The 20,553-nt window shown below is 50.8% G+C and overlaps 1 protein-coding gene across 3 annotated transcripts; it reads left to right on the top strand.

The window, feature by feature from the left end:
* The first annotated feature begins 308 nt into the window (after positions 1-308).
* LAS1L (LAS1 like ribosome biogenesis factor) lies at positions 309-20,223 on the top strand. Of its 3 annotated transcripts, XM_044763535.2 has the most exons (14): positions 1,414-1,735; positions 2,686-2,755; positions 3,591-3,672; positions 4,494-4,778; positions 5,067-5,113; positions 5,948-6,069; positions 7,835-7,920; positions 8,259-8,309; positions 8,613-8,819; positions 9,170-9,317; positions 14,449-14,981; positions 17,874-18,024; positions 18,532-18,734; positions 19,907-20,223. In XM_044763535.2, the coding sequence occupies exons 1-13, from the start codon at positions 1,563-1,565 to the stop codon at positions 18,719-18,721; spliced, it is 2,145 nt and encodes a 714-aa protein (XP_044619470.2). In that variant the 5' UTR covers positions 1,414-1,562; the 3' UTR covers positions 18,722-18,734; positions 19,907-20,223. The 3 variants fall into 3 exon arrangements, with proteins under 3 accessions (XP_044619467.1, XP_070358421.1, XP_044619470.2); XM_044763532.2 differs by lacking the exons at positions 8,259-8,309; positions 18,532-18,734 and adding an exon at positions 309-633 and having other exon boundaries at positions 1,610-1,735; XM_070502320.1 differs by lacking the exons at positions 8,259-8,309; positions 18,532-18,734 and adding an exon at positions 310-633 and having other exon boundaries at positions 1,610-1,735; positions 5,948-6,057.
* The last annotated feature ends 330 nt before the right edge of the window (positions 20,224-20,553 follow it).

Here is a 20,553-nt window from a genome sequence, read left to right as displayed (position 1 = left end):
CGTTTCCAGTATACACTGGATGATCACAATCCATCCCCTAGCCGCCAAGGGGCGCAAACTAGCATTCCTCCTGCAGTCCAGACAACATCCCTCACGGCCTGGGACAGAAACCCGTCAGCAATCAGGAAACTACCGGAACCTTGAGGCAGAATGCTTGCAGTTGCTACGGTTGCTTTGAGAAAAGAACACTTCCGGCCAGCGAGGACGTAGTCCCAACTTGTTTGATCGGCCCCCTGCTCTTGCGTTCCGATTTGCCACGCTAATACTGGGAGGCGGGCTTGCGTCGTGGTTTCGCTCTCCCCATTGGCTGCTGGTGCAGCAGCGGTTTAGAGTGAGGGTGGCACGTTGGGCTGCGAGCTGTGTGGAGTGCCGTGGCACGAGCTGCATCGAGCCCAGTGTCTGGAGGGAATCCGGGGCCGGGCAATTTCTGGGTCCCCGGGTGATGGATCGCGTGTGGAGTGCGTGGTGCGGGAAGTGCGTCCAAGAGAGAGGGACGTCGCCACTCTGGGCCCAGCGTATCGTGGTCGCCTGGCTCAGTAAGGCCGAGTGGGATCAGGTGACGGTGTATCTGTTCTCTGACGACCATAAATTGCAGCGGTACGCGCTGAACCGCATCACCGTGTGGAGGAGCAGGTAAGGCGGCAGGTTCAGCCCTCCTGCCTGCGTGCTGGTGGCGCCTTACCTCTTCCTTTGTAGAATTCCTGTAAGGCCATATTCTCCAGTCTTCCCCTAAATTGTCTAATGGTGTCCCTGTGAGAGGTTTGGGCGTTGCCCCTCTCCCAAGTGCCTGGGGGAAAGTCACAGCCTAGCTCTTGGACTAATCCCGTTTGCAGAAAGAATGGGAGTGTGGGGGCCGGCTCCGTGGCCGAGTGGTTGAGTTTGCGCGCTCCGCTGCGGCGGCCCAGGGTTCGGATCCTGGGCGCGGATATGGCACCGCTCGTCAGGCCACGTCGAGGCGGCGTTCCACATCCCACAACTAGAAGGACGTGCAGCCAAGATATACAACTGTGTACAGGGGTGGTTAAAAAATAAAGAAAGAAAGAAAGAAAGAAAAAGAAAGAGAATGTGCCTCCACAGCCCTCTTGTAAAATCTTTGAGCTTTAACTCTTACCTTCTTCCATCTTGGGGAGGGTGCGGGAGGACCATTGTGGCTGAGCCAGCGGTTGAGTAGTAGGTTAGTACCCTTGGGTGGATTTCCAATTCAAATTGTCGCGGGGGGGGAGGTTGCCTACAAAATCGTGTTCGAATGGGGTTCCTCAGTCCAGTTGGTAAGATTGAGTTAGGAGGAGATAAGAGATAAGGGTCTTCTCCAGCTGAATGAGTTGAGGGTTTCGGGGTGAAAGAAAGGGGTATGTCCACCACACTTAATTGTTGGTTGATTGTGGAGCAGTTAGACGTCCTGTGTATACCCTAGACAGCCTCTCATGCCCTGTGTACTATTGGATCCCAGGGACATTATCCTCTCTCTTCCCACCTTCTTGATTTGTGTCTGTTCATGAACTCTTGAGCCAATATATAATCAGAATAGCTTACAGCAACCTAGGTTCTGAGGTGGGTGGTGGATGAGTGTAAGGGACCTTTATGATGGTGCTGGACTGTGGCCTTTTAGGTTAGGCAACGAACTCCCCCTGGCAGTGGCTTCTACTGCTGACCTGGTACGCTGTAAGCTCATGGATGTAACTGGTGGCTTGGGCACTGATGAACTTAGACTGCTCTATGGCATGGCATTGGTCAGGTAAGACCTACATGGGTAGGAGTGGGGGGTGGTTTTGGGAGTGGGGTCTGGGGTGGGAGTAGCATATAATAAGCAAAGCTTGGGTCACCCCATGATTGCTTGACTCGACAACTTTTGGTACCCCCTGTCAACACACATTCCTCTTTTTCCTTTCCCTAGAGCCTTCTCTTTTCTTGGAATGTGAGGTGGGGGTGGCTCAGACCGAGAGATCTCTATGGGTCTCGTCCAGCTTTGACAGTTTGATTTTTTTCCTTCCCCTTTAACTCTTGTCACCCAGAGGAACTTTTCTGAATGGTTACATGTTCTTGGCCAAAATTTAATGTGGATTTTCCAACCTTCCCCCCATTTATACTTAGGAACACTCTTCCCCCTTCTCTCCACGAACACGGAAAGATTGCTGAGTTGTGGAAGTGGAGATGTGGGCCAGTAGTTCCTGACTTAGCAAGTGACACAGAGTGGTTCTAGCAGCCTCATGCACACTGGGAAAAAGGCTGCCACTGAGTTTTCTCATCTGTGAAAGTCCTTGCTCATCTCATACTGTTCCCTTTATCTGCCTGGAGGTCCTCTCTAGCTCTTCTTACCTTCTCCATCATTTAGCTGTGCTCCCCTTCATCATTTGATGTAGTCCTTTGTCCTAGTATTTATAACATATAATGTTCTAGCATAATGTTATGTTATGTTATGATTATCCTAGGCTGAATTCTTCAAGGCCAGAGCAGTGTCTTATTCATCTATATGGCTTCAGCACAGGGCAGACTCTCAGTAAATGTTGGACTGGATGGAAGTTTACCTGCTCTGGCTGACACCAACCATAAGAACAGGACAGAACAGTCAGTGGAAAGGTTGTAGAAATGGGAAGCGTCAGTAACTCAGCAAGGTGTTTTGAAGCCCCACTGGTTTGAGTAAAACAGTTACTTGGGCTGTGCCACTTATTTCTGCCCCAATCCCAGGTTTGTGAATCTTATCTCGGAAAGGAAAACGAAGTTTGTCAAGCTCCCCCTCAAGTTCCTGGCTCAGGAGGTACGTATGATAAGGTGGCCTTGCTCAATTCTCTCTCCCCAGGAGGGCTCAGTAAATGGGGCATGGGGTGTTGTGGGCACACAGTCAGACTAGCTCATCCCACCACTACCGGCCAGGCAAAGCCCAATAAGAACCCCAGAGCCTCACCCTCCAGTTGAAAGAAGCAGACTTACTCTCTTGCTCATGGCTGCCATCTTCAGTGGGCTTTACTGCCTAGCTTGCTGGGAGTGGCCTGGTGAAGCTAAGGCGGCCGAATGCACCACTGAGTGGGGACAGGAAATAGGTGGCAGTCACAGTGCCTGCCCTCTGGGAGCTGACAATCTGAGGGAGGAGACATGCTCAGCCAAGCAGCATGAAAATGCCAGACATTCCTGCCCTGAGTGAGTATGTGAGACATGTAGAGGACCAGAGGGCAGGCAAGTTCTCAGCCATCAAAAGAAGCTTCCTGGAGGAGGTGTGGGAAGGAGGGAGGAAGGGAGGAAGAAGGGGTAAAGGGTACGCAGGGACAGGGACTGGTATAGATAAGGCAGAGGGAGGCTGGAGAAGGTGATTGCTAATGCTCATTCACAGGAACCTCTTTGTTGGAGGAGGGTGGTTGGTGGCTGGGTGAGGCAAATGGCTTTTCTGATTTTCAAGAACACCTTCACAGAGTAGTGAAAAGAATCGGGAGACCTGGTTTATAATCTTGGCTCTACTACTAAGACTGGAACCTCCTCTTGGGACCTCAATTTCTCTATCTGTAAGATGAGGGAAGGCTAAGCTAATTCATGTCTGTGGTCCCTTCTAGCTTTAATATTTTCTAATTTCTACACTCAATATCCTCCCCAACAATCAGGTGAACATTCCGGATTGGATTGTTGAACTTCGCCATGAGTTGACCCATAAGAAAATGCCCCATATAAATGACTGCCGCAGAGGTGAGTCCCCAGGGAGTGCAACTGCCATAGTTAACTGCCTGGGCTGGGTGGCACTGTGGGTAGAGGAAGAGGTTAGGAAGGTCTCCACCTGGGGTCAGAGCCAGGACTAGAGTGAGGCAAGTGAGGCCCTCGCCTTGGGCACAAACTTTAAGGGTTCATCAGAACTCAGTAATCAAGATAAATAACATTTTAATGTGGAAAAACCCACGATGAACAAATACCAAATTTAAGTGAAGACAGGATTGGTATTACTGATTTTTCCTTTTGTAATAAGGCTTGGCAAGGCACTGTTCTGATCCTATTTTGGTATATTGATTATTGAAACTCATCCCTTAGCATTTGTGCCTGAGGAGGGGAGTGGTGGGGGGCAGGTTGAGAGGTGTGAGCCATCAAGTGTTATGAACCCAGGGGTTCTTTGGACACCTCATCCCAACTAAGAACCCCTGCTTCAGCCTAGACCTTTTGTGTGGGGGAAGCAGATCTAGAAAAGATCTCGGGCCAAGGCCATGTAACTAGCTAGTGGGGCTTGGGTCCCTGTTCTCCCACTTTCCAAGCCTGTGCCATTTTTGGCATCCCACATCCAAGTCTAGTTTTAGTTTTTTCTAGGAAAGGTACTGGTGAGCAGGAGAAAGCAAAGAACAGAGGGATAACCCAGAGCAAGAGCGGCCACTTCTGGATATTTGAGATTTGTGCCTTCTAGGAGCCACGCCTCTTCCCTGGGGCCTTCCCATAAGGCTCACAAGATGAGGCTGGGGGCCTGCTAGGAGCTGCTTGCCTGTGGCTGCTCCTATGGCACTGCCTTTCTTCCTCTCCTCCTTTAGGCTGCTACTTTGTCCTGGATTGGCTCCAGAAGACGTACTGGTGCCGCCAACTGGAGAACAGCCTGAGAGAGACCTGGGAGTTGGAGGAGGACAGGGAAGAGACAGATGAAGAGGACCAAGAGGATGATAAAAACATTGTTGTTGAGGATGTCACAGAACAGAGACCAGAGCCTAAGGATGAGGCGAAAGGTGCAGAGCTGGATGTCAGGGCTGATGGAGACAGCGAAGGAAACAAAGAGGTTGATTCGCATTGGGAAAAGACTCTGAGACATAAAGAGCTATATGGTAGGTGTCCTTGCAGGGGCAGAAAGGGGCCCATGAGCCTGGAAGACTCAGGCTTAGGGTTGACACCGGTTGTTTCCCTGGCTCAGCATTTCCTCTGGGGTTGTGGTGAGTGTTAGCTTAAAAAAATTACTGTCACAAGCCATCTTCCTTGATCCCTGTGAAGTAGGAGAGGCAAGAATTCTAGTTCCCAATTTCCAACTCAAGAAATGAGGTGAGAATGGCTCAGAATCCCATCAGGAGCAGGGGGCTGGGCTAGCTGCCCTATCTGTTTCCCTATTCTGTTTTCAGAAAGAGCCCGGGAACTGCTGGTATCATATGAAGAGGAGCAGTTTAAGGTAAGAAAGTGCTCTTGACTTGGCATGTTCTCTCCTGCCTAGGCCATTTCTTCCTTCTTGCCAGCTACCTTAGAGAAGTCCTAAGAAGGAATTTGAAAGAAAAGTGGCAAAGCTTGAGGGAACTTCTCAGAAACAAGAGAAGCAGAGTCCAGTTGGCTGACCCTCCACACCCATGGAGTGGGGAGACGATGGAAGTTTGTGGATAATCTGCCCTACTGGGTGATAGGGAACAACTGGGCATAGGTGGTTGCATAGCCCTGCAGTACTGCAACTGATCAGCAGATGATGTCCAGGAACTTTCCTAGATCAGGTGAGCTTGAGGGGAGCTGTTTTAGCAGGAAGGGAGGTAGCTTAGAAACTATTCAGCTCAATTCTTCCTTTTCACAGATAAAAAAATTGAAGCCATGGATGAGTGAAGGGACTGGCTCAAGGTCACATATGCAGTTAATGATAGAACCTGGATTAGAACCCGGGTTTCCTGATTCCCTTTATTCCTTAGCCCATTGCTTCCCTTCACCCGTTGGCCCTAGGATCTCTGCCCAACTCCAGCAAAATTCCCCCACTGGATATCTTAGCATTGGGGTATCTGGTGATTGGGAGCCACAGGGAATTCAGGGTGAGAGGGAGGAGGAGGAAGAGAAGAAAGTCTGGCATTTGAGGGTCAGGATATTTTTAGTTGCAAGACCAATAGGGGAGTTATGGGCCCACCCCTGCATGTTCTGCCCTATCCCCTGAAGGGAGGTGCTGAGAGGTCCTATGGGAAGGGATCCTGGAGGGGTGGAAGAGGGTTGCCTGGCTGAACCAGCCTTCTGATGGGACCCTCTTTGCTGGCAGGTACTGGAGAAATTTAGGCATTTACCTCAGGCCATTAAGGCATGGAATAACCTGTCCCCACCTGTAGAATGCATCCTGGCTGAGCTCAAGGGCATCACATGGGAGAACAGGTTTGTAACTAGGTAATCAGGGGCTGCCTACTCTCTTGGCTAGAGCATATTAGCCTCACTGAAGTCGGTTTCCACATCCCAGCTTGCCAACCTCTAGGAAATCCCAGAGATAATCTTGATCCCCCATGGTGTGACCCTGCATTCTGTATGACCGTCTTCCCCTGGCCCTGCCAGCTACCAAGTGGGGGTTGCCTGCTCTGAGTCACTAAAATGGCCAAAGGCAGGATTGTGTACTGTCATCCATAACCTGGCCAGCTTTTTTCCTCTCTGTCCAGTGGTATGTGGAGTTCTTGGGAACTAGGAGAAGCCCTTACCCTACCACCTCACTGCCTAGCCCTTGTCCAAGTTTGAGGTAAAAGATATATGGTGGGCACTGCTTGTCTTTTTCTTTTGATCTGCTGTTAGAGAGTATCACTATCCACTGGATAGCTGTGGTTGGGGAGACCAAGGAGGCACCTTCCCAGGGCCTGGCTCCTCAAAACACTAAGACCTTCCCCACTTAGTATGGCCATGAGCCTCTTTTTCCCAAAAAATAATGCTCAGTTCAATCCAGAGCAGACAAACAGTATCTATTCATTCCTCTCCTCCCTAGTTCTTGGGGGCTTGCTACTTAAATTCAGCTGGAAAGATCTTTGGGGAACCCTCCACTAAGAACCTATGAAGGCAGAGCTAGACATTCCCAGCTAGGGAGAGGTTAGAAGGAATCTGGGATGGAGCAGAGAGTATAGGAAGGTGGTGTAGGTGGCAGAGTGGGCTTGGGTGGGCGCCTACAGTGCACGTTGGGATTACCCCTGGAGTCGTCTTCATTGCCAGGATATTAGTAGTTCCAAAGGTGTTTATCAATGTCTGCCCAGCATAGGCTTCTTGGCTGCACCCTTCAGCAAAGGGGTGGGTGGTAACCTCCCCAGCAGCTGGGAAAACTGTCCTTGTGCCCCTAGACAGTAGTGTCTTCCTGGTTGTGCTTAGCAGGCAGCTGGCTGGCTGCTTTAAGTGCTTTTCCTGGATACTGACCTCAGGAGATGGGAGATGGATGGAAGGACAACTCTTTCCTCCTCGAGCCTGGTAGAGGTGGGGATCTGAGCATAATAGCCCTTCAGGCATTGAGACACTTTGGGAGCTCTTGTTCCCCCTCTAGGCCTTGTCACCTGGGAGAGCCTCTCAGGGAACTGCTAAGCTCTGGAGGAGACAGCTGGCTGTTGCTGGTTTCGATTTGAGCTGGATGAGGTTGAGGGATTACCCCTATAGCCTACGCTTTCAACCTCTATAACTTAGTTCTGGGTTCTTGGGGTCCATAGGAATAAGGATCATATTTGGTCCATATTTGATTCCCCAGAGTTTCTGCATCTAGGATCTGAAAGAGGCAACTAGGTAGAGGGAGAGGGGTAGGAGACCAGAAGACTGTCAAGAGAAACAAAAAGACTGAGCAGGAACTAAAGTCTAAAAGCCCTGTGACCCCAGGCATTTAACTCCTCTGTGGGCCTGGGACTTCTCACCATCTGTGTTTTCAGTCTTGTTCAGCTGCTGCTGCCCTCATTATGGGCCTTAGATCAGCATTTGTTTGGTAAATGCTTGTTCAAAACCCACTGATCAGTCTCTGGTCCAGCACCTTCCCCAGGAGGCTGAGGCCTGAGATCCACCTGTAAACTGCCTTCCTTTTCCCCCGTGCTGCTTTAGCCACTTGAGTCAGAGGCTTTACCTGCCTTGGGAGTGGGTAGGGGAGTAGAACAGGGTCTTCTGCCTGCTTCAGTTTGTTTAATTAAATATCCTCTTGCTCCAGGGAGGCTGTGCTGGATGCTTTTCTGGATGACGGCTTTCTCATCCCCACATTTGAGCAGTTGGCAGCTTTACAGATAGACTATGAAGGTAGGGTCCTAGGGCTCACTGCAGCCTTAGGGTTCTGTATTTCTTGGGCAAGAACACCAGGGGTGGCCAGGGTGGCCCTGGACTGGGCATCAAGGGCTGTTTCCTGCCATTCTATAGCCTCTGGAAGCCCCTCTCACCTGAGCAGAACAGGTAGCCCCACTGATAAGTAGTCACTGGGCTATTCTTACACGGCCTGGAATTGGGTGGGGTGGGGTGGAGTGAGGGGAGTCTTCATATTGTGCTATGTTAACTGTGATTTGGCCGCTTCCTAGAGAGCTAGAACAGCAGAACTGGAAGGGCCTTGTGAGGTCATCTAGTCCAACATCCTCATGTTACAGATGGGCAGACTGAGGTCCAGAGAGGGGAAGGTACTGACCCAAAGTCACACAGTGAGTTATTGACAAAGCTGAAAGCTAGAACCAGAGTTCTTTTTCTTTTATACTCTGTTTTGAGTCAGTTGTTGGTTGCCAGATACTAACTAGTTTCTCTCCCCGCTGTTCTGCTCTCCTCTTTCCTCTTATTCTGTGGTGGCAACTCTGTTGTTGTTGGTGATGGGGCTCCCTCTCCTTCTCTCTCACTCTCTCCTTCCCTCCCTCTCCCTCTTCTGTCCCTCTCTCCTCTCCTCCCTCTCTCCCTCCCTTCCTTCTTCCCTTTCCCTCTTTCCTCGTCAATGGGTGTCCCTCACAAACCAGAAAATGTGGACTTGAATGACATCCTGGTGCCAAAGCCATTCTCTCAATTCTGGCAGCCCCTGCTCAGGGGCCTGCACTCCCAGACCTTCACGCAGGCCCTGCTGGAGAGGATGCTCTCTGAGCTGCCAGCCTTGGGGGACAGCGGGATCCGGCCCACCTACATCCTCAGATGGACCCTTGAACTGATCGTGGCTAACACCAAGACTGGTGAGGGAGACTAGCCCTAGCCCCAGGGCCTAATGCGGCCAAGGCAGAAGCATCTACCACTGTCCTCAGCTCTCAGCTGAATAGCATCAGGTGGACACATCCCTTCTTGAAGGTTTAGGTTTGCCCAAGAGGGCCCAGCGGCAGCAGTGGACAAATCTTCCTCCACCATGTTTTTTCTCAGAGCCAACTAAACTGGGCAGGGGCAAAGGGCCCTGAATGCTTTGAGCAATTGGGAGGTGTAGAGTGGGGAGGCTGGGGGGATGAGGGGGGACAGAGTCAAACTTTACAAAGTACAAGATTGGGTGCGGGCTTAATGGTTCCTTCTCCTCAGGCCCTCTCTTCTCTCTCAGGTCGGAATGCCCGCCGATTTTCTGCAAGCCAGTGGGAAGCGAGAAGGAGCTGGAGGCTATTCAACTGCTCTGCCTCCCTTGACTGGCCCCGGGTGGTTGAGTCCTGCTTGGGCTCACCTTGCTGGGCCAGCCCCCAACTCCTTCAGCTGTAAGTCTCTTGAATTCCATCTGATAGGAGGGTGAGGCCTTATAGACCTCAGGGCTGCCCAGCCCTAGAATGGCAGAATTGGACCAGCCCTTGCAAAGACACCTAGTTCCATCCCCTTCCTACTAACAGATGGGAGAACTGAGTCCCAAAGACGAGAGGGGTAGGGTATTCTTGCTTAAGACCGTGCAGCTTAAGACCTGGCTGAACTGAGTCCAGTATGAGAACAAATGAGACAACCCCCTTAGAGTGCTTAGCACAGTGGCCTGTACAGAGTAAGTGCACAGTAAATTGTAGCTGCTGTTTATTATCGAACCCAGTCTTCTGACTCTAAGTCCAGTGCTGTCTCCTCTATTATCTTCCCAAAGTATACTTCTCTATTACATAGGTGCTCAGCAACCTTCAGTGGCTGGCTCCCTATTGCCTTCCTGATGAAGTCTAGGCTTCTTAGCCTGACGTTCAAAGATCTTTCTGATTCTTCCCCAACCTATTATTGGTCACCATACCTCCTGTGGTTTCCCTTTACCCAGTCCACCCTGGGTTCTGTGGTCAAGCTGAATATTGCACTGGTTCCTGTAAATACCTGTGGTTGTCTCCCTTTCCTTTTCTCTGTCATTTTCTGACCTTAAGCCACTTCCCTCATACTCGTGGAAGCCTTTAGCACCTGATTATCTTCCTGCTTTCTGGAGCAATACCTGTTTCATCTGAGTGACCCATCTGACACTCTGCAGCTGCTTAGCACCAATGGCCTTCATTCTCCACTACGCTCAGCTACCTATTTCCATCACTCAGAGCTGTTCCACCTCTGAAAGCTGACATCCCAGCATCCCACTTGGGATCACCACCTCTTGTCCTTCCAGTTCTCACACTCACATCCTGTGACATCTGCTCCTTGCCAGCATCCAGATCTCCATCCCTCCATTTCCTACCTCCCTCAACCTTGCTTCCCCTCGATCCTGTCTGTGGTTGATTACTTCAGGCACTCATTAGCACCCTCAGCTCTGCTCATCCTTGGCATATCTGACTTGCAAAGCCCCAAGCTGGGATTGATCTTCCCCGCTCTGCTTCCCCCACTCCTCAGCCTGGCCAGCTGAGCTCTGCTGGAGAAAACCACATAGCCGTGCAGATTGCTGCCACTGCAGAGGTATGATTTTTAATTTTGGGTCAGGCCTCAGTTCTTTTTGTCTGAACTTTTTCTTGTTTTCTGCCCACTTTCTCTCCCATTTTCTGAGTGTTCTAAACCCCTACCACTCACCTTAAGCACCTCCCCCTCTCCCATTTCACCTTAGCTTCTTCAAGCACATGGAGGCATCTGACAGGGCCCCCTTGACCTGGGGTCCAGCCCTCATGAACTGATATGCAGCTACACTCAACCTTCTCACCAGTCTCAGGATGAGGTGGCCTTGCTCTGTGCCTGTGCTCTGGAGCCACCTCCACCAGCATCACTGGGCCTCATCCCATCCCTTCCCTTGCTCTGCTGGCTTTTGCTCCTCAACCTATGAACATGTCTGAGTTTTTCTCATCTTAAAACTAAGCAACAATAACAACAACACAAGCAAAATCTCCTTTGACCTAGCATCCCTCTGTGGGGTTATCATGAGCTTATCACTCCTTCCTCTCCCATCAAAACATCTGAAAAGAGTAGTCTACACTCAACAATCTTGATTTCCTCACTACCCTCTTACTTCCTCAACTTGCTGCAATTTGGCATTCACCCCTAGAGCTGCTTTGACCTCCTAATTACCAAATCGAGTGGATCCTTGTCCATCGTTGTGTCTGCTGCCTTGACGCTGTTTACCACTCCCTCCTTGAAATGCCTGTGCTTTTTTATTAGTTCCTGTTAAGTGCCAAGGCTTAAATCTTATCTAGCTCAGGCATCTCCAAGATTCAGCTCCTATGTTGGACTGCATATCAGACATCTCCCCTTGGAAGGCCCATAGGCACCTTACTGTGATCAAAAGGGAATTGGTCATCTTACTCCCCACCCCAACCCCGAAGTGATCTTCCTCCTCTGCTCCCTATCTCACTTGGTGGCAGCACCATCTATCCTGTCATGTTGACTCTCTCAAGTACTTCCCAAATCGGAGATTTTGTGTTTTTGTGTCTACTTCCCCTAGTGTCTCCTTCTCTCTATTAGACTAAGCTTTTCAAGCACAAGGGCTCTGCGTTAGCCCTCTGCTGCAGCACACCACATAAGCCCAGGTCCCAAATGGGCCTCAGGAAATATTGAACTAAACTATGCTCTGCTGTCTCATTGACAGCAGTTCTGTCTTAGGTGGGAACTGACTCTGTGCCTGGGCAATAAATGAAATAGGAGTCTGGATGCCAGTACCCTCTTAGTCCCCTGATGCCCCTCATAAAGTCAGAAAGTCTTTCTTGAACCCTGATCGGGTTGAAACCTTTGGGGCACCGTAGTGGCTTTTAAGTAGCTTATAAAAGAAAAGGGTAGCCTGCAGACAGAGTCAGTCAGGGCAAGACCTCCAGGAGATGAGACTGAACCAAACAGCCAAATCTCCAGATTTGTGTGCTCTAGACTAGAAGTGATATGGATGGGTGGGAAATTGGGAGGAGAACCAAAAAGGCCTGGAGAGGTCAGGAAAGCATCACAGACATTTAAGCAACCGAGCAGGAGAAAGAATAGAGGAAGTTTCGAAGTCCAGAAGGAACATGGCATGTGTATGTAATGGGGGGAGGGAGTGAAAAGAGCAGCATGGAGAGGTTTGGATAGGTGGCCTTCAAGGTACTTTCCAATCCTAAGTGCCTGCAGAGTGGAAGCTGCTGGTCTTGGAGAAGCCTGGACCACAGAGATGTTCTCCCAACCCAAGCATACCAGAGGGATGCGACACATGCCAGCAGTAACAGCGGCTCACATGGGTACGATTCCTTGTGCACAGATCCTGCCTTTATCAGATAATCAGTGACTCTACTTCTAATCATCCCATTACAGAGACTGGGAAATAGGATTTCCCTAGGTGTTATACTGCAAGTCTGCAAGTCAGAGCACAGAGCTGGGGCCAGAATCCGGATATCCTGTCCTTACTCCTGTGCTCTTGCCATAGTACTCCATTAGATTGCACCCTTGCAAAAAGCATGTGTTATCAGGCACACACAGAACTTGGTTTTCATTTTCCCCAGAGGAAAAATAAAAGATACAACTAGAAATTAAGTGTGAAGCATGGTGCTGTGTTTTTTGTAGAAGTTATTTCATTTCATTTGACACAGCAGTCTTTGAAAGTAGAATATTAAATCCTTATTTGAGAGATGAGAGACACTGAGGCTCTGAGGAATGAAGTGACTTATGCAAAAGTCACATGGTTTGTTGATGGTGGGACAGGGATTCGGGCCCAGGTCTTGTGAGTCCAAAGTCCACCTTCTTTCCACCAACCTGACCTGTGAGCTTCTCAGTCCCCAGCTGTAACCAGACAAACCTGAGGAAGGAGATGCCTTTTAAGATTCGTATCACCCCTGCGTCTCAGTGGTCAGACTAGACAGCTTGAAATAGCGGGTGCGTAATAACAAACAGCAGTGATACGGCGTCTTGCCAGTATCAAGTGCCTGGGAATATTTATTATTAATCATACTAATGGGCCACAGTGGGAGAGAAGAGAGTTTCCTCTCTGGCTTTTCCTCCAATAAGGCTGAAAGCTTTTCAAGAGTTTCCCCCATCCAGCCAGTATCAATTCAATTTGAGCCAGTGTCCTCTTGGAATATGAAAGCCCTACAGAAAGGGTCTCCCAGCCCAGACCCCAGTAACCAGCAACCAATGACCAGAGACCACACAGATGTGGCCAGTCTGCCTGCAGGGCCCAGAGAGAAAACAGCCCACTGAGCATATGGCCCCTCCATGAGCGGCCCACAGTTCAAACTCAATACACCTAGAAGGAAACCATCCATCTGTCCACCCCACCCATGACTCCCACAGTGACCAGGTGCCTGCTAGGTGCCTGGTTCTACGTGAGGCTCTGCGAGGGGTGCTCACCCTCTGCCTCCCCAGGAGCTCTCCTTCCCAACGGCTCTGTATCTCTTGGTGGTTTTGCTGTTAGCACCGTCCTTTGTGTGCACCATGTCATCACCTTTAACTCTCCTCTGCCTAACCCCTGTCATCTGGCCACCAAGCCCTGTTCTTTGTCTGTCTGTCCTTCACAGCTTCCCTCCCACCCACCTCCACTGCCAGTGCCCTAGGTCAGCCCTGACCAACTCTTCCTGGTCTCCCTACCTCCAGGCTGCCCCATCCAGGCCATCCTCCACATGGCCACCCTCCACACGGACACCATGGTGATCTTCAGAAACGCAGCCTTCACCTGCGCTCAGAGTTGTCAAGTGACCCCCTCTGCCCGACACACACTTAACCTTTGCAGCTTTTGCTTCCTCCCACAGCTCCTCAGCGCAACACTTCCCTTTGAGCCAGGCTACTCCCACCATGTGCACACAGCACGGTGTGCTCACTCTTGTCTCTGCACAAAGCCCTCTCTTGATCTCTCCTGCCCTCCTTTGCTCTCTGCCTCCCCCCAGCTCCTGTACTGCCTGAGGTCTGCAGTGCTCATCTGGCCTCCTTCCCACATCCTGCTTTGTCTTGTCACTTGCTGCTTTTTGTTTTTTCCCTTTTCCTCCATCCCAGTCTGAGCTGTAGTTGCTCCTGGAAAGGGATCAGACTGTCTTCCACGCAGAAGGAGCCCAGTACACTTCCAGGCATGTCTTTAGAGCTCAGGACAAGTTGTTCAGCTAGGCCAGAGGAAGAGAGGGATCTGCCATTCTCATGTCAAGCCCTGTGGGTCTATTTGCTAGTTTGTACATTTACATAGCATTTCATTACAGACTAATAGCTATCATTTATTGCATGCCCACTGTGTGCCAGGCATTGTATGTGAGCTATCTTATTTACTACTCTCAACAACCCTCTAAGTCCGGTGCCATTATTGTCCTCATTTTACTGAGAATGGAAGTGAGCCACAGAGATGAATCACAGAGCTTGTTTAGGGTCCATGGGCCTGTTGTTTCTGTGTTCTGTCTGCTCTACTCACTGCCTTTCAGAGGCAAGTCTGGAGGCTCAGAGACCAAGTTCAAACTGGAGTGTTGGGGTATGAAGTGACTTGAGATTTTAAATCTTTCTTACCTCATCCCTCCCTTTGCTCAGCGTCTTCAAAGCCATGGGGCAGGTCTTGCCAGATGGGGAGCAGGAGAAGCTGCTGCGTATCTGTTCCATTTATAACCAGAGTGGAGAAAACAGCCTGGTGCAGGAGGGCTCAGAGGCCTCCCCGATTGGGAAGTCTCCATACACACTGGACAACCTGTATTGGAGCCTCAAACCAGATGGTGCCAGCTCTGGGCCTGAAGGTGAAGCCCAGCAGCAGGAGGAGCAGGGCAGCCTTAATGATGTTAAGAAAGCTGAGGAGGAGGAGAAAGAGGTCTTGGAAGACCAGGTGGAGGAGGAGGAAGAGGAAAATGATGACCAAGAGAAGTGGAAGGAGGAGACGGAGGATGAAGAAGAAGAAGAAGAAGATGATGACGATGACGACGATGACGATGATGATGACATAGACGATGAGGAAGACAGAATGGAGGTGGGGCCTTTCTCTATGGGGGAGGAGTCCCCCACTGCTGAGAATGCTAGGCTCCTGGCCCAGAAAAGAGGAGCTTTGCAGGGCTCTGCATGGCAAGTTAGCTCAGGTAAGAAGCCTGATACCCATTTTCTCTCCATACCAATCTTCCCTCTCTGGCTAGCTCTTGAGGCTTCCCTCTACGCTAGAGAAGAGATGGAAAGTAGCAGGTGATAGCCAGTGTGAGGCAAGCCTGGGAGGCAGCCTGGTATGTGGATGACAGCTGGCTTCCCTCCCTCTTAGGATGAAGTGTGTAAGTGCTAGGGGCCTAAGCACTGTCATGCTACCCGCTGCTTCATTCAGAGAACACATTTAGAGGGATAGTATGGGTGTGAGCACTGAGCAGCAAAACACAGAAGAGAAAGTGAGAGGTAGGGGGTTGATATGTGTATGATTCTGCATGTGTTTTTTGCATGCAGTGATCTAGGGTCAGGGAGACAAAAAAAGAGCGCTTTCTGCGATTATGTGAATGTATATGTACCCATGGAGGCTGTGTGTGTGAAAAAGAAGGAACCCAGGGGCATTAAGTCAGAGAAAGTGGAAGTAAGATCAGAAGAGTGAGAATAAGGAGTGGTGAGGTTAGTGAGACAAAGCCAAGACGGGGCAAGGAGGGTCGGGCAATAGGAAAGTGGGAGACACATGAATCTGTTCCTGCTGAGGGTGGTCTTTTGATTGCCCTCATTTAGGTTAGGGGGCAGGAAGCTTAAGGCAGGGAGACTCTGAAGGAATGAGCAGTCTGGTGTGTGTCGAGGGGGCATGTGTGTATGCCTGCACACTGAAGGTAGGGGTGGACGTGGGGGCACAGCCTGTGTGATGGAGCCTGAGGGACAGAGGGCAAAGAACTAAGACTGGGTGTGGTGTATTGTGGGCATGGTGAGGAACAATAGCGAGTGAGAGGGAAGGCAGTGAAGGAACTTAGGGGGAAAGGTGGAGCCTTTGCCCTTGTGTGGACATGTGTGTGGAAGGGCTGGGTCATAAAGGCCCTGTGCTTTTATGTGGTGGGTGAGTGCTAGGAGTGGGAGAACATGTTGATGTCTGTGTGTGTGTGAATGGGTGTGTGCCTACACGTGATGGACAAACCAAGGCACAGTGACAGAGAAATCTCTTAGGGCTAAGAGGGCTGTTTGGAGATCTTCGTAAATATTGAAAGGGAGGGGCATTGACATGGGCAAAATTGTGTGTGTGTGTGTGTGTGTGTGTGTGAGAGAGAGAGAGAGAGAGAGAATAGGGGCTGTGAAAAGAGAAGTCATTGTGAAGAAGGCTATATGTGCATCTGTGCGTACATGCACACATGGTCATGCATGTTTTTGGAAGAGGAGACAGGGTTGCTGAGACCATGGGGGACAGGAGGTATCTGAATGAGGGAGAGGACTGGCAGCAGTGAGAGGTGGGGGTATGTGCAAGGGCGTGAGAATAGACAGTGAGACAGTTATTCAGAGATGGGCTCTGTGTGTCCATGCTGTCACTGAGGGGACATGTACAAGGGTGCAGGCTAGAGAGGTAGGGGCAGTTATGTAGGCATGTTTGGGGAAATTAGTGATGGGGAGAGAGGTCAGTGACAGACATTGTGGGGGGTCCCTGTGTATGAAGGTACTTTTGTATGCATAGGGCAATGCAGGGCATTAAGACAGACACAACTTCCTTATAAAAGAGCCAGAGGTCAGGCGATGGGCAGGCAGAGGAAAAGACCCTCCTGAAGGGGGTTCTATGGCTAACATAAAAAGCTAGTCCAGGATTGATACCTTCCAGAAAGCCAAGGACATTATGACAGGGAGAATTCTTTGGGTACCAGGGAGATGTGGGAGGCCAGAAACTGAATCTGTTTGGAGGAGCTCACCAGTTAAGTCTTCACTGGAAAACATTGGATACATTGGTGTAAGAATGGGGATGGGGATTTAATATAAACTGTGTGGAGGGTGTTTAACTGATAGAACAGAGCTGGTGGGTAGTGCCTGACATGGTCCGTTCTAGACTGGGGTATCTCTGTGGGGAGAGGGGCTGGGGAGTGGTTTGTGAATGTGGAAAGGCTAGGGCATTAAAATCTTTCCCTTGCTCCCTTACCATTGCTTCCTTTGTGTGTGCATACACATATGTGGGGATGCAGGGATGGTAAGACTTCTGGTTTGTGTGCCTGTGAATGAGAGATGTGGGAGACAGGGAGTGAAACTGGGAACATTTGTTAAATGGAGGGCTTGGTCTGTGTGCTTATGTCTGTATACTTAGGCGGCGGTAGGGGGTGGGATATACAGTGAGACAGCCCTTCCCCACAGAAGGGATGTTCTTTGTGTATGCATCAGAGGGCAATAAGACCTTGCAGGGGGAGCATAATACCTCTGAAAAAGAGTCTACCCTGAAGTAGTGTGTGGGTGTGTATATCTCTCAAGGCAAAGCCACTAAGAAATGATGTGACATTCAAGAACGCTGGGGGTGTCTGTGTGTAGATGTGTAGGAAATCTAGATCATTCAGATACTCAGTTATCTGTGGGTTTGGGGAGGAGGTGCAATGGGAATTCTGGGGCATCTAGACTTTTCCATATATGTGTGTGTGGAAATAGGGGTGAGGGTGAGAGGTTGAGGGAGTGATACAGCCAGGTACAAAAAAGATGTTGTCCTCTGTATCTGTGAGGACATGTCTGGGGAAGTGGGAGAAAAGCAGAGAGGAACAAAAATGTCTGTAGATGTGTGCATGGTATGTGGTGTGTGGGGTGGTTGTGGTGGAGTGTGTTTGTGAACACATAGAGGGAAAGAAGGTCCATAAAAAGTATATGGGGAAGTGTGGAAGGGGTGGGGAGTACTAAGGTGGAGAGGAGCTCATGAGAAGTGATGCAGAGAGGAGTGAGGCTGGAGATACACAGAGATCCCATGCTAAGCAGGCTAATTGAGGTGGGTGGGTGGACAGGGTAGTTGGGCCTGTGCATCAGTCCGAGAACTAATGCTCTTGCCTCCTCCCTTTCCTCCACAGAAGATGTGCGATGGGACATCTTCCCCTTAGGCCGAATGCCAGGTCAGACCGAGGACCCAGCAGAGCTTATGCTGGAGAATTATGACACCATGTATCTTTTGGACCAGCCTGTGCTAGAGCAGCGGCTGGAACCCCCAACATGCAAGACTGGGTGAGTACCCATGGCAGCAGGATTTCTTACCCCTTTCTCTGCCTCCTGCAGTGGGGAAGGAGGGAGCGTAGGATGGAGGGGGGAAGGGAGGGAGAGAAGGACACAAAGTGGGGTGGGTGGGGGAGATAGCTGTCCCCAGTCAGGGCCTAAATGAGGGACATATAAATTCCAGTCCCTGGCTGAACCCTTGGCAGAACTCCCAGCCCCTAGTGGGGGGAGCCAATGAGGCAGCCATGCAGAACTGGCTTGGCACCCCTCTCAGATTGCATCCAGTTTGTGTGTGTGTGTGTGTGTGTGTGTGTATGTGTGTGTGTGCACATTTTGGGAAGAGAGAGGTCCACAGCCGCCAACAGTTTCACTAAAGGGTCCACCATTCCCAAAAGGTCAAGAACAGATGCTCTAATCCAACTTCTTCATGTCCCTGAGGAGAAAACTGAGGCCCAGAAAGGGGAAGGGATTTGTCCAAAGGTGCACAGAGTAATCAGTAGGCCTCCCCGCACTATCCAGGCATCTTGGTAGCAAGGCCTGCGCAGGGCTCCATGCTCTCCCTCGAAACTCGCCTCTGGATCACAGGCGTGGGAGCCCTTGGGTCATCAGGGAGCCAGGAACCAAGCAGCCCTTGCTGAGGGGCTCTGCTGGTAACACAAAGGAGCCCGTCCAGAGGGCGTGTACATTCCGGAATGCGGGGCCATTGTGACCAGGAGAATCCTGTGAGTACCAGAGAGAGACCTCTGTGGGCCCCTGAAACTGAGAGTCTATCCCTCTGCTTCCTGCCCACTCCCTGGGAGATGAGCCTCTCTTCCTCTGGACATTTGGGGAGAGGGCTAGTAGAACCCAGGGGCCCCAGAAGCAGACCAGGCCCAAGGCAGTGCCATGAACTCTGTCCTAGGCTAGGGAGCAGCAGGCCTCTTGGAGAGGAGAGGAGGCAGCTGGGGAAGCCAGGTGTTCTGTAGCTGGGAGTGGGGCCCACAGTCTGAGAGAGAAAGAGACCACCTCTTCCCTTGGGTGAGACTGGCTTGATGAGCACCAGGGTATCAAGGGTGAAGTGTGGGCAGGTGGAGATGTTAAATCCAGAAGGATGCTGATTCGGCCCAGCTCTCACACCCATGTAGTGAGGAGGCTTCCTCTGCTGGAGCGGTCATGCCTACCCCTGTTCCTTGTCTCAGCTCCACTCCTGACGTGTCTATGTGGCCTTGAGCAAATCCCTTTTCATCTCTGGGCCTCAGTTCCAGGACTAGATCATCTCTAAGGGTTTTTTCAGCTGCAGTAGTGTAACCATGGATCTGCCTGAGGGGAAGGATGATGACTTTGCTCTCAGCTGTCACCCTCATCTACCTGGAAGGACCTTTGACCTGCAGGAAGCAGGGGAAGCAAGAGCGTTCAGAGCAGGGTCAGGGATGGGGAGGATAGGAGCTCGGCCTAGCCCTGCAGTGCAAGCCTTGCTTTGTGCTCCCTAACCAGCTGTTGGGAGTGGGAGGGATCTAGCCCAGCATCCTCTGGGCGCCCAAGCTCTAGGGCCTTGGAAGAAGGCCTGTTAAGGCAGCCACTTTTAATATCTTCCTGGAGGTGGGGTGGTGTGTGTTCCCCTCTTCTACCTCAAGCCAAATAGCTATGCTTTAATCTGGTTTATATACTAGGACTCTGCATAGAGTCTCATTTAAAAAGTTCTGCTCCTTCCCTGCCTCCCTCAACTGAGGGGAGGGCAGAGCCACCCCTGCGGCCCATCTGAAGTAGTTTCTCAGATTTGCTCCAGTTTTTTCTTTGTAAAGCCAGGCAGGAGGGTGGGCCCTTCCCCTAGACACACACACATCAAGCACGCTTAGCCCTTCCAGAGCCTAGAGCTGCCTCCTTCCCTGACTGACCGCACCCCCTCTCTCCACAGCACCCTGGGCCTGAGCTGTGGCATTGGCAGTGGCAACTGTAGCAACGGCAGCAGCAACTTGGAGGGCCTTCTCTGGAGCCAGGGCCAGCTGCATGGGCTCAAAACTGGCCTGCAGCTCTTCTGATGCCCACCTTGGTGCAAGTGTTCATCCAGCCCTGCTGGGGCAACAGCCTTCCCCCCAAACCTCCCACCCCCGATGCTCAATGAAACAACCTGGGAGACAGCCTGCATCAACTCAGCTTTCTACCACAGAGGAATTTTTAATGTTTTAGATTTTGTTTTGTTTTGTTTTGTTTTATAAAACAATAAACAGGAAACTGTTGTTTTAGTGTTTATGAGATGAGGGTGTGTGTGCTGGGGTAGACCAGTGTAGTTCTCCCTTTATTCTGGGGGTTCCACAGAAGGTAGGATCATAACAGGGCTTTGAGTAGGAGCTGGGTCCTGAGGCCCCTTGGGCCCACTGCCCCTGATTGTTTCCACCACCAGACCCCACTCATACCTTCTTCGATTCATTCTATTTTCCCTCCCCTGAGCTATAGTATGGGGCTGGGTCACTCTGAAGCATCAGGCCCCAAAAGATAGGTGTTGGTGGCCATAGAGCCCAACAGCATCAGAGGAATCTGCTCAGAACCTCCCTGACAGCAGGA

The sequence above is a fragment of the Equus asinus genome, chromosome X (assembly GCF_041296235.1).
Source record: "Equus asinus isolate D_3611 breed Donkey chromosome X, EquAss-T2T_v2, whole genome shotgun sequence".
In the NCBI taxonomy this organism is placed as follows: Eukaryota; Metazoa; Chordata; class Mammalia; order Perissodactyla; family Equidae; genus Equus; species Equus asinus.
This window is presented reverse-complemented; position numbering and strand designations above follow the sequence as displayed.

Excerpts from the sequence above, each read along its gene's own strand:
- LAS1L (XM_044763532.2), top strand. The coding sequence starts at position 443 with ATGGATCGCGTGTGGAGTGCGTGGTGCGGGAAGTGCGTCCAAGAGAGA. Across the intron at positions 2,756-3,590 it reads TCAAGTTCCTGGCTCAGGAG|GTGAACATTCCGGATTGGAT; the intron begins GTACGTATGATA and ends CCCAACAATCAG. Across the intron at positions 5,114-5,947 it reads ATGAAGAGGAGCAGTTTAAG|GTACTGGAGAAATTTAGGCA; the intron begins GTAAGAAAGTGC and ends CTTTGCTGGCAG.